Consider the following 12,545-nt stretch of genomic DNA (forward strand, 5'->3'; position numbering starts at 1 on the left):
ACACAGGAAGATTAGAGGGTAGGAAACTGGGGTAACTAGGAGACTGGAGTGTGGGAACTGGGGTCACAGGCTGATTGGAACGTGCGATCTGGGTTCACTGGGAGATTGGAGCGTGGGAAGTAGGGTCACTGTGAGATTGGAGTGTAGGAACTGGCGTTGCAGGGAGATTGGAGTGTATGAACTGAGGACACAGGGAGTTTGGAGTTTGGGTACTGGGGTCACTAGGAGATTAGAGCATTGGAACTGGGGTGATGGAGATTGGAGAGTAGGAACTGGCGTCATAGGAGATCGGACTGTGAGAATTGCGGTGACAGGGAGGTTGGAGTGTAAGAACTGCGGTGACAGGGAGATTGTACTGTGAGAACTGGGGTGACAGGGAGATTGGAGTGTGAGAACTGGGGTCACTGGGAGACTGGAGTGTGGGAACTGGGGTCACAGGCTGATTGGAGCATGAAAACTGGATTCACTGGGAGACTGGAGTGTTGGAACTGGGATCACAGGGAGATTTGAGTGTGAGAACTGAGGACACAGGAAGATTAGAGTGTAGGAACTGGGGTCACTGTGAGATTGGTGTTTAGGAACTGGGGTCACAGGGTGATTGGAGTGTAGGAACTGTAGTCACAAGGAGGTTTGAGTGTGAGAACTGAGGACACAGGAAGATTAGAGGGTAGGAAACTGGGGTAACTAGGAGACTGGAGTGTGGAAACTGGGGTCACAGAGAAATTGAAGCGTGGGAACTGGGGTCACAGGGAGATTGGAGTGTTGGAACTCGGGTGACAGGGAGGTTGGAGTGTGTGAGCTGGGGTCACAGGCTGATTGGGGTGTGGGAACTGGGGTTACTGGAAGATTGGAGTGTGATAACTCGGATGACGGAGATTGGAGTGTATGAACTGGGGTCACGGGTGATTGGAGTGTGGGAACTGGGGTTCCAGGGAGATTGGAGTGTATCAACTGGCTTCCCAGGGTGTTTGGAGTTTGGGATCTGGGATCACAGGGTGATTGGAGAGTAGAAACTGGGGTCACAGGGATATTGGTGTATTGGAACTGGGGTCACAGGGAGATTACAGTGTTGGAACTGGTGTGACGGAGATTGGAGTGCAGGAACTGGGTTCACAGAGAGATTGAAGTGTGGGATCTGTGGTCACAGGGAGATTGGAGCATGGGAGCTGGTGTCACTGGGAGATTGGAATGTGGGAACTGGGGTCACAGGGTGATTGGAGCATGGGAACTGGGATCACTGGGAGATTGGAGTGTGGGAAGTCAGGTGACAGGGAGATTGGAGTGTATGAACTATAGGGTCATGGGTGATTGGAATGTGGGAACTCGGGTGACAGGCAGATTGGAGTGTGGGAACTGGGGTTAAAGGGAGATTGGGGAATAGAAACTGGAGTCACAGGGATATTGGTTTGTAGGAACTGGTGTCAGAGGGAGATTAGGGTGTTGGAACTGGTGTGACAGGGAGATTGGAGTGTATGAACTGGGGTCACGGGTGATTGGAGTGTGGGAAATTGGGTTACATGGAGATTGGAGTGTGGGAACCGGTGTCACAGGGATATTGGAGTGTGGGAACTGGGGTCACTGGGAGATTGGAGTGTGGGAACTGGGGTCACAGGCTGATTGGAGCATGGTAACTGTGGTCACTAGGAGATTGGAGTTTAGAACTCGGATGACTGGGAGATTGGAGTGTGGGAAATGGAGGCACCGAGAGATTGGAGTGTAGGAACCGAGGTCACAGGGAGTTTGAAGTGTGAGAACTGAGGACACAGGAAGTTTGGAGTGTTGAAACTGGGGTCACTGAGAGAATGGAGTGTAGGAACTGGGGTCACAGGGAGATTTGAGTTTGCGAACTGGGGTCACAGGGAGATTGGAGAGTGAGAACTGGGGTCACAAGCTGATTGGAGCGTGGGAACTAGGGTTACTGAGAGATTGGAGTGTCGTACATCGGATGACAGAGGTTGGAATATATGAACTGGGGTCACGGGTGATTGGAGTGTGGGAACTGGGGATACAGGGTGATTGGATGTATCAAATGGGTTCACAGGGAGTTTGGAGTTTTGGATCTGGGGTCACAGGGTGATTGGAGAGTAGAAAGTGGGGTCACAGGGATATTGGTGTGTGGGAACTGGGGTCACTGAGAGAATGGAGTGTAGGAACTGGGGTCACAGGGAGATCTGAGTTTGCGAACTGGGGTCACAGGGAGATTGGAATGTGGGAACTGGGGTCACAGGCTGATTGGAGCGTGGGAACTGGGATCACTGGGAGATTGGAGTGTATGAACTGAGGACACAGGGAGTTTGGAGTTTGGGTACTGGGGTCACTAGGAGATTAGAGCATTGGAACTGTGGTGATGGAGATTGGAGAGTAGGAACTGGCGTCATGGGAGATCGGACTGTGAGAACTGCGGTGACAGGGAGATTGGAGTGTGAGAACTGGGGTGACTGGGAGATTGGACTGTGAGAACTGGGGTGACAGGGAGATTGGAGTGTCGGAGCTGGGGTCACAGGGAGTTTGGCGTTTGGGAACTAGAGTCACAGGGAGATTGGAGGGTAGAAACTATGGTCACTAGGATACTGGTATGTAAGATCTGGGGTTTCAGGGAGATTAGAGTGTTGGAACTGGTGTGACAGGGAGATTGGAGTGTAGGAACTGGGGTCAGAGGGAGATTGGACTGTGAGAACTGTGGTGACAGAGAGATTGGAGAGTGGAAACTGGGGTCACAGTGATATTGGTGTGTAGGAACTGGGGTCACAGGGAGATTGGAGTATGGGATCTTAGGTCACAGGGAGATTGGACTGTGAGAATTGGAGTGACAGTGGGATTGGTGTGTGTGAACTGGTGTGACAGGGAGATTGGTGTTTCCGACCTGCGGTCACAGGGAGATTTGAGTGTGGGAACTGGGGTTACAGGGAGTTTGGAGTATTGAAACTGGGGTCACAGGGAGATTGGAGCGTAGGAACTAGGGTGACAGGAAGATTAGTGTATGGGAACTGGGGTCACTGGGAGATTGGAGTTTAGGTACTGGGGTAACAGGTTGATTGGAATGTGAGAACTGAGGCCACAGAGAGATTTGAGTTTAGGAACTGGATGCCACAATGAGATGAGGTGTGTAAACTAGAGCCACCGTGAAATGGAAATGTAGGAATTGAGGTCACAGTGAAATGGGAGTGTGGGAGATAGTACCTGGTGAGCAAGGTTTTTCAATTATCAGGTTTTCAAAATACTTGGATAACTTGTTATTGTACATTTGTAGTTTTACAGTAAATTGTCAGAACCATAGAGCATGGAATCCAAACTAACATTGCATTCTGGAACCTAAAGAGATCTGCATTGCCGGACAAAACCATTCCTTCATGTCCACATAAAGCCATGGGTCTGACTGTGTCTCAGATTAATGTAAAGGACTGTATGCGGCACTATTTTCAATAACAATGAGTTTTTCTCTTTGACATTTTATGCAATAATCTCTCAAACAACATCAGAAATCAATGATTTTATTCATATCGCAAACATTTGAAAATCTGCAGATGTCATAGATCCAAAGTAACACACGCAAAATGCTGAACGAAGTCAACAGACTAGGCAGCGTTTATGGAAAAGAGTAAACAGTTGACATTTTAGGCTGGGACCCTTCATCAGGATTCAATACCTCTCTGTTTTTTATGGGACTTTGCTTTGTCTGAATTGGTTGATTATTGGAGTACATTAAAATAATGATTACGCTTCAGTTGCTATAGCAGGTCCTGAAATAGTAAAAGTTGTTGCTTCAGATCAAATACTTTATTGCTTTAAATAGCTCACTCGGTATTTTGTTAATCCGTCTTAGTGCAAGGTATGTTCTTCTTATCGTGTCCACAGACAGTCTATACTTGGCCCATCCAGAACTGGATACATTTTTATGCCTTGTTGTTGAACTCGGCAAGATCTGCAGCAGTACAGGGTTCCTCCAGCGATGGGCATTGCAGGAGATGTTGCATAGTTTGTGGCTCAGTTCCACATTCACAGTTGTCGGGCTGGTTGTATATCTCCATTTGCTTAGTGACACCTTTGAACGACCTACACCAGTCCTAAGTCTGTTAAGGCACTTCCAGGTCGCCCAGTTGCAATTAGCTCCTTGTGGAAGGCTTTCATCGGGTGGAATTCCCATCGTTGGGGGTTGTTTGAGACTGGTGAGCCGGTCTTTCCACAAGGTGATGCGGGCTTCAGGTGGGGTTGATTGTGATGGAACAACACTGTTCATGAAGCTCTTCCTTGACTTTAGGTGGCTGGGTGTAGGTGTATGAACATGTAGAGGGTGCCTCTCATCTGATGTTTGACGGAATCATTCTTTCTTTCTGGCTACCTATATCGAGGGAACGATACCCGCCCGGATATATAGGCTGTTGGTGTTTGTTGGTTTTAAACAACCTGTGATAAGTCAGCAGCTTGCATTCAAAACGGCATCCATCTTCTTAGCATGAGTAGATCTTTCCCATGCAGGGCAGGCGTATTCGGCAGTGGAATAGCAAAGAGCAAGTGCACTGGCTCGCAATGTTTTCGAGCTTGCTCCCCATTTTGAGTTAGTTCGTGCACTCACTTTTGCCTTTGTGTTATTGATGTGGTTTTTGAAAGTGAGGCATCTGTCATGGGTGACTCCTAAGTAGATAGGGTGCTCACAATGCCTCAGTGTTGCTCCACACCAGGTTACTTTAAGCTGTCGTTTAGCTTCACGGTTCCTGAGGTGGAATGCACAAACTTGCGTCTTTGATGGGTTTGTGCGGAGCTGGTTTTCTTCATAGTATGATGTTAGTCCCCCCAAGGCCTCAGAAAGCGTTTTCTCCACGGTGTTAAAATCAGTCATCAGCATATATAAAATGGTGTGTGACATCATCTATAGGTTGGTCGTATGTGTAGGTGTTGTACATCAGCGGAGCACGCACACTTCCCTGAGGAAGACCACTCTTCTGAGTACGTCACCGGCTGCGCTCCCCATCTCGTTCAACACAGAACCGGTGATTCTGAAGCATGCTTTCCAATAGGTCTGTTAAGTGAATATCTTTTGTCATCTCTAGGATCTTGCATAGTAGACGTCTATGGTTCACTGTATCGTCAGCTGCTTACAAGTCTACAAAAACAACACCTGTTACCATCCCTTGCTCAAAACCATCTTTGATATGTTGTGTGAGGTTGAGTAGTTGACTTGTTGTTGATTTGCCAGGGCGGAATCCTGCTTGCTCTAGAATGACCTTCTCACCTACAGTTGGTGCTATCCTATTGAGTATCAGGCGCTCAAACAGCATATTGGTGTGGCAAAGCAGTGAGATGGGCCGAAAACTCTTAGGATCTGAGGGATCTTTTCCGGGCTTTAATAGTGCTGTTATATGTGACTTCTGCCAAATACTAGGTAGCTTGTGTGTTGCCAGACAGCGGTTGAACAATTGCAGGAGCCATTTCTTTGCTTGCTCTCCAAAATATTTTATCCGCTCCAATGCTATGTTGTCAAGACCAATTGCTTTCCCGTGTGTTAGACTAGATATTCCAATTTCCAGCTCGTCCATGGTGAATGGTCTAGTGAAGCCACAGTCATTGCTGTACCTCTTCCTATCTAGTTGTGCTCTTGGTCGTTTCTTGTTGGTTTTTCCATTTAGGAGCAACTGGTGTGCAACTTGGCTAGCAGACACATTGGGATGTTGGGCAGCTTTCTTGGGATCGCCTCCAAGTTTGCATATGAGAGACCATGCCTTCTTGCTGTTTTTTGTAAGATCTGTTGCCTCTATCAAGATGTTCCAGGTGTTTTGACGCTCTTGAGAGATACTTAACATCACCCTCTCACTGGTAGTTATTGTTTCCTCTGAGAAGGGGTCAAATTCAAACATTGAGACATGCTCCCTGTATAGTTCAGCATTCTCTTTGGCGAGACCAGATATGTAGTGTGCTCTACAAACTTGGGGGATCTTCCTTTTGGCTGTTTTCTGGACAGCTTTTGCAAACAGGTCGTAGTGCTCAGGTAGCGGTTTAATACATTTAACCTTATGGTCAAGTGCTCTCGTGAACCCATTCCAATCAGCCTTCTTGTAGCTGAAGCACCTTTTGAATGGTATGACGGTTGGTAACACTGCTGCATTTATCTGAATACCAATAGGACGGTGCTGTGTCTGTGGTATTGGGCCTGTGACAAGCTTCTTGCAGAGGACAGCAATATCGTTGCTGACAATGGCAAGATCTGGGTTATAACAGCACTTCCAACAGGCACTGTGGAAGGAGGCTGGCAATTTAGGATAGTGGATGAGACTAAGCTGGTTAGCGTCCATCCATTCTTCGACTGCTTCTCCATCGTTGTTAGACTCCTTGTACCCCCATTGGGTACTGTGGCTATTAAAGTCTCCCATGATGATCTGAGGTTTACTGTGCAGGTTGAATACAGAGTTAGAGAAGCTGAAAACTATGCCCGGTGGCTTGTACATTGAGGTCACTACTACCTTGCTCAGCTCTACAGTTAGAATTTCGATGTTGTCTTCCTCTGTTTTAGAAGTAGCTTCTACAACTGAACCAGCTCTAACAAATACAGCATTGCCATATTGTCGATGAGGTCTTTCAATAGCCAGGAGCATTCCTGGTATTTTTGGGTGGTTGTTTTCGCTTCCTCTGTGTGTCTCCTGCAGGTAGAGGACGTCACACTGCAACTCGTTGCATAATATAGTGAAGATGTTTTGTTTAGCTGCAGAGAATCCTTCAACATTAGCAGATATAACAGTCAATGCCGGTCTTGAAAAAGACCCATGTTTCTGACAATGACGACCTCTGTCTTCAGGCATGATCAAATCAATGGTACAAAAATGATGAATACACTACTTGCTGCGTGTGGTGGTGGTAGAATTGGTTGAAACAGGGCCGCGACATGAACGCTTCTACTTTGGCCCTGTTTCAAACAAAGTATGTGACAAAAGATAACTGGGGCTCATGAGATGATCTCCAACATTGAAAATGAACTTGTACTTTTTAGTCATTCTCAGCTGACTTCCAGAGTTATTGAAAAAAAATGGAGAAAATAGTCCACAACTTAGTAACCTCATTGTTTTGCAAATTGAGGAAGAACCTCTGAAAACCATTCTGGAGACCTCTGAGCATTTTATTTACCAAACAAGTTTGAATTGCTGGCAGGGATGTACAAAATCTATCCTTGTAGAAAGTGGGTAGAGTCAGGAATTCAGGAGTACATATGCTAGATTTCAGAAATGAATCTTTGTTTAATGGACTGGTACTTCAAAAACAGAGTTCAATGAACAAACGCTATTATTTTATATATTTAATGGATGTGATCCACGTAATGAAATTCCACCTATCCTTTTACTGCCTCCCAATGGTAAATAATTTAAACAGTTTTGTTAACAAATATGACAAATATGTAAATATTATTTGCCTCCTCTGCAATAGTTGTCCATGAATTTACACCTTATATAAACAGTTCTCCTTAAATTGCACACATCTATAATTCACTATCAAAAATAATACACTAAAATTCATGAAATTTCAACCCTTTTTCTCCAAAGTATATTGTGGCCTATCAACCAAAAGTAAAATTGCATGATTTTTGTAAAATATTAAATGCTATCAAAGTAATCCTGGTTGCTGGGTAACGCAATTTAGTAGTATAAAAGGCCTGGGGGGCTGAATAGCTTACTCCTCTAACAACGTTCCTTCCTGTAAAATGAAGCAGCAAATGTTGGAAGCAGTCATCCAGTGAGGCTGCATATGTGGGACAAGAACAGCTAATGTTTCAGGTCGAAAGGTCTTCCCCTACAATCAGGATCAACCCTTAACCATTATTCTGTCCAGGTCATTCTAGATCTTACAAGCTGTACTGCAGTCCTCTCATTCTTTTACTCTCTCCACCTGAATGATTATTTTACTCTCCAGTGTACAAGGACACCTAGTTTCCATTGCAACCTCTTCCCATTTCCTAATCATTATTGTCCAGATAATAATCTGCCTTTCTGTTTTTACCACCAAATGGATAAACTAATATTATCCACATCATACTGCAAAAACATGCATTTAACAACTTAATCAGCAATCCAAATCAGACTGGAGTCTCTCTCCATCTTCCTCTCAGTTCACACTCTCAACCAGTTGTTACATTTTATTCTGCATTCTTCAATTGTTTGCCGCCTTCTGCATCAATGTACTGTTGCATTGAGTTGATTTGTAGTTCGTATTCTGCTTGGACGATGGTGACCAGTGGTGTTCTGCAGGGATTTGTTCTGGAATACCTCCTCTTTGTGATTGCTATAAATAACCTGGATAAGGAAGTAGAAAGGTGGGTTAGTAAGTTTGCTGATGACACAAAAGTTGGGGGTATTGTGGATATCTGCAGGGTTGTCAGAAGTTACAGCACGACATTAATAAGATGCAGAACTGGGCTGAGAAGTGGCAGATGGAGTTTAACCCAGATAAATGTGAATTGGTTAATTTCAGTAGGTCAAATTTGAAGACAGAATATCGTATTAATAGTAAAACTCTTGGCAATGTGGAGGATTAGCGAGATCTTGGGGTCCGTGTCCATAGGACACTCAAAGCTGCTGCGCAGGTTGACAGTGTTGTTAAGAAGACGTATGGTGTGATGGCCTTCATCAATTGTGGGATTAAGTTCAAGAGCTGTGAGGTAATGTTAGACCATAAGACCATAAGACCATAAGACAAAGGAGCAGAAGTAGGCCATTTGGCCCATCGAGTCTGCTCCGCCATTTTATCATGAGCTGATCCATTCTTCCACTTAGTCCCACTCCCCTGCCTTCTCACCATAAACCTTCGATGCCCTGGCTACTCAGATACCTATCAATCTCTGCCTTAAATACACCCAATGACTTGGTCTCCACTGCTGCCCATGGCAACAAATTCCATAGATTCACCACCCTCTGACTAAAAAAATTTCTTCGCATTTCTGTTCTGAATGGGCAGCCTTCAATCCTTAAGTCATGCCCTCTCGTACTAGACTCCCCAATCATGGGAAAATGGGAAACAACTTTGTCACATCCACTCTGTCCATGCCTTTTAACATTCAAAATGTTTCTATGAGGTCTCCCCTCATTCTTCTAAACTCCAAGGAATACAGTCCAAGAGCGGACAAATGTTCCTCATATGTTAACCCTCTCATTCCCAGACTCATTCTAGTGAATCTTCTCTGTACCCTCTCCAACGTCAGCACATCCTTTCTTAAATAAGGAGACCAAAACTGCCCACAGTACTCCAAGTGAGGTCTCACCAGTGCCTTATAGAGCCTCAACATCACATCCCTGCTCCTATACTCTATTCCTTTAGAAATGAATGCCAAAATTGCATTCGCCTTTTTCACCACCGACTCAACCTGGAGGTTAACTTTAAGGGTATCCTGTACGAGGACTCCCAAGTCCCGTTGCATCTCAGAACTTTGAATTCCCTCCCCATTTAAATAATAGTCTGCCCGTTTATTTTTTCTGCCAAAGTGCATAATCATACACTTTCCAACATTGTACTTCATTTGCCACTTCTCTGCCCAATCTTCCAATCTATCCAAGTCTCTCTGCAGACTCTCCGTTTCCTCAGCACTACCGGCCCCTCCACCTATCTTCGTATCGTCAGCAAACTTAGCCACAAAGCCATCTATTCCATAATCCAAATCGTTGATGTACAATGTAAAAAGAAGCGGCCCCAACACGGACCCCTGTGGAAAACCACTGATAACCGGCAGCCAACCAAAATAGGATCCCCTTATTCCCACTCTCTGTTTCCTGCCAATCAGCCAACACTCTATCCATGTATGTAACTTTCCCGTAATTCCATGGGCTCTTATCTTGTTAAGTAGCCTCATGTGTGGCACCTTGTCAAAGGCCTTCTGAAAATCCAAATATACAGCATCCACTGCATCTCCCTTGTCTAGCCTACTGGTAATTTCCTCAAAAAATTGTAATAGGTTTGTCAGGAAGGATTTTCCTTTAAGGAATCCATGCTGAGTTCTGCCTATCTTGTCATATGCCTCCAGGTACTCTGTAACCTCATCCTTGACAATCGACTCCAACAACTTCCCAACCACCAATGTCAAGCTGACAGGTCTATAATTTCCTTTTTGCTTCCTTGCCCCCTTCTTAAATAGCAGAGTGACATTTGCAATCTTCCAGTCTTCCGGAACCATGCCAGAATCTATCGACTTTTGAAAGATCATTGCTAATGCCTCCGCAATCTCCACAGCTACTTCCTTCAGAACACGAGGGTGCATTCCATCTGGTCCAGGAGATTTATCTACCTTTAGCCTATTCAGCTTCCTGAGTACTTTCTCTATCGTAATTGTGACTGTGCACACTTCTCTTCCCTGCCACCCTTGAGTGTCCGGTATACTGCTGATGTCTTCCTCAGTGAAGACTGATGCAAAATGCTCGTTCAGTTCCTCTGCCATCTCCTTATCTCCTATTACAATTTCTCCAGCATCATTTTCTATCGGTCCTATATCTACTCTCACCTGTCTTTTACTCTTTATATGTTACAGCTATATAAGACTTTGGTCAGACCCCACTTGGAGTACTGTGTTCAGTTCTGGTCACCTCACTAGAGGAAGGATGTAGATACTATAGAGATAATGCGGAGGAGATTTATAAGGATGTTGCTTGGATTGGACAGTGTGCCTTATGAGAATAGGTTGAGTAAACTTGGCCTTTTCTCCTTGGAGCGACAGAGGGTGAAAGGTGACCTGACAGAGGTGTATAAGATGATGAGAGGCAATGGTCGAGTGGATAGCCAGAGGCTTTTTTCCCAGGGCTGATGTGGCTAACACGAGGGGGCATAGTTTTAAGGTGCTCAGAAGTAGGCACAAGGGGAATGTCAGAGGTAAGTTTTTCACACAGAGTGGTGAGTGCGTGGAATGCACTGCCAGTGAATTTGGTGAAGGTGGATACAATAGAGTCTTTTAAGAGACTCTTAAAAAGGTACATGGAGCTTAGAAAAATAAAGGGCTATGCAGTAGGATAACTCTAGGCAGTTGCTAGAGTAGATTACATGGTCGGCACAACATTGTGGGCCGAAGGGCCTGTAATGTGCTGTAGATTTCTATGATTATGCCAATGATATTAAAGCTAATTCTCATTCAGTGTTTAAAAGGTAGGTGAACAGGTAAGGAAGGGAGGGATAGAGACCAAGAACAGACAGATAGAATCAGCTTACGTTGACATAATAGTCCACACGAACACCCCGTGTGGAAGAAGGGTCTGTCGTGTGCTGCTCTGCTTTGTCGCTACAGGCTTGGCCTTGAATTATGAACTACAGTAACAACACTGAGCACTTGAATAGTTTGCAATATTTCAAGATTTTATGATCAATATGGCAACTTTCTTAGATTCCATATTTTCCCAGTTTCTGCATTCAAATCTCTGTAGGTATTTTCAGTATAGGCATGAAAGGTGACAAAGTTCAATAATATCAATTAATTCTGAAAGTTGGATTAATTGCTTCTTCATTGCAATGTTGACACACAAATGGGAACCATACACCTTTTCATTTGGGTCAATATTTCAGTATCATTCCTGTACTATAAATTTGATGTAAGGATGCTTTTCAGTTGAGAGTAGGTGTGATTTTTCCATGTAGGTCATACACATAACTTGCATTTTTCTGTGAATTTTCAGAATCAAAGTTAGTTAAGATTGAGACATCTGTAGCAGTTGTAATTTCCGAAATGTCACTATTATTTGTTTTCTTAGGTGGGTGTGATGAAGTGAACTACAGTCCATCTAACTGTGGACCAGGAAGTATATCAGAGACACGGGACAACAATGCAAATAACCCTGCAAGCAGGCTGTCTCCTGCAATAACAGCAGCTCCAACAGTGGAGAATGGGAATCAATTGCTGAATGGTAATTTATATTTCACATACCAGTGAACTGTTAGAGCAGTGCATGCGGTGAGTAATTATCAGTTGAATAATTGTCCAGAAAACACATTTTCTAATCGACTTTCCACAAAATCTAATGATCTGCACAAGTCTTGAACATATAAAATCCTAGATCAGCTTGGAGCAACAACGTTCTACCCCAAAACACAATTGGGAATTCAGGACACATGAATTTCTGGATTATTGGAATTCCTCCAAATAATAAATGGAAAATCACAGAGTGATCAGTACCATGCTGTAAGATTTACTTGTTCTTATTGTTCACTTGTTTAAGATAATTAGGACAACTGACATCCATCAAAATTTAAAGAATGAAAATATATATTACTTGAAATGGAAAAAAAGCTGAAAGCTGTTCTGTTTGTTTTAAAAATGATATTTCTGTGTATGATAAAACAGAAAATTTGTTAATAATAAAATGTAATCTTCTTAACAAATAGTAGAAAACTTCTTGGTCACTCATTGCTCTTCATTAGAAAATTTCCATTGAAAATGTTGTGTTTGATAATGGATTTTTAACCTGAGCCAGGCTGCAATTTGTGTATTTTCAATTGACAGACAGAATGGGATATGACAATGCAATAGTTCTTGTCAATTATCTTGTCAATCATATGTCTCGACATGAGTGATTTTCTCAGAAATTGAAGTCCCA

At 43.9% G+C, this 12,545-nt stretch overlaps 1 protein-coding gene across 1 annotated transcript in view; it reads left to right on the plus strand.

Annotated features, from left to right (window-relative positions):
- The window catches only part of myo16 (myosin XVI), a 541,014-nt gene extending 529,133 nt beyond the window's left edge, over positions 1-11,881 (plus strand). Inside the window, exon 32 of the mRNA XM_072264587.1 lies at positions 11,703-11,881. Within this exon, the coding sequence (XP_072120688.1) occupies positions 11,703-11,881 (179 nt within the window). The remainder of the gene's footprint in view (positions 1-11,702) is intronic.
- The last annotated feature ends 664 nt before the right edge of the window (positions 11,882-12,545 follow it).

This window comes from Mobula birostris, chromosome 7, assembly GCF_030028105.1.
Source record: "Mobula birostris isolate sMobBir1 chromosome 7, sMobBir1.hap1, whole genome shotgun sequence".
Taxonomy (NCBI): Eukaryota; Metazoa; Chordata; class Chondrichthyes; order Myliobatiformes; family Myliobatidae; genus Mobula; species Mobula birostris.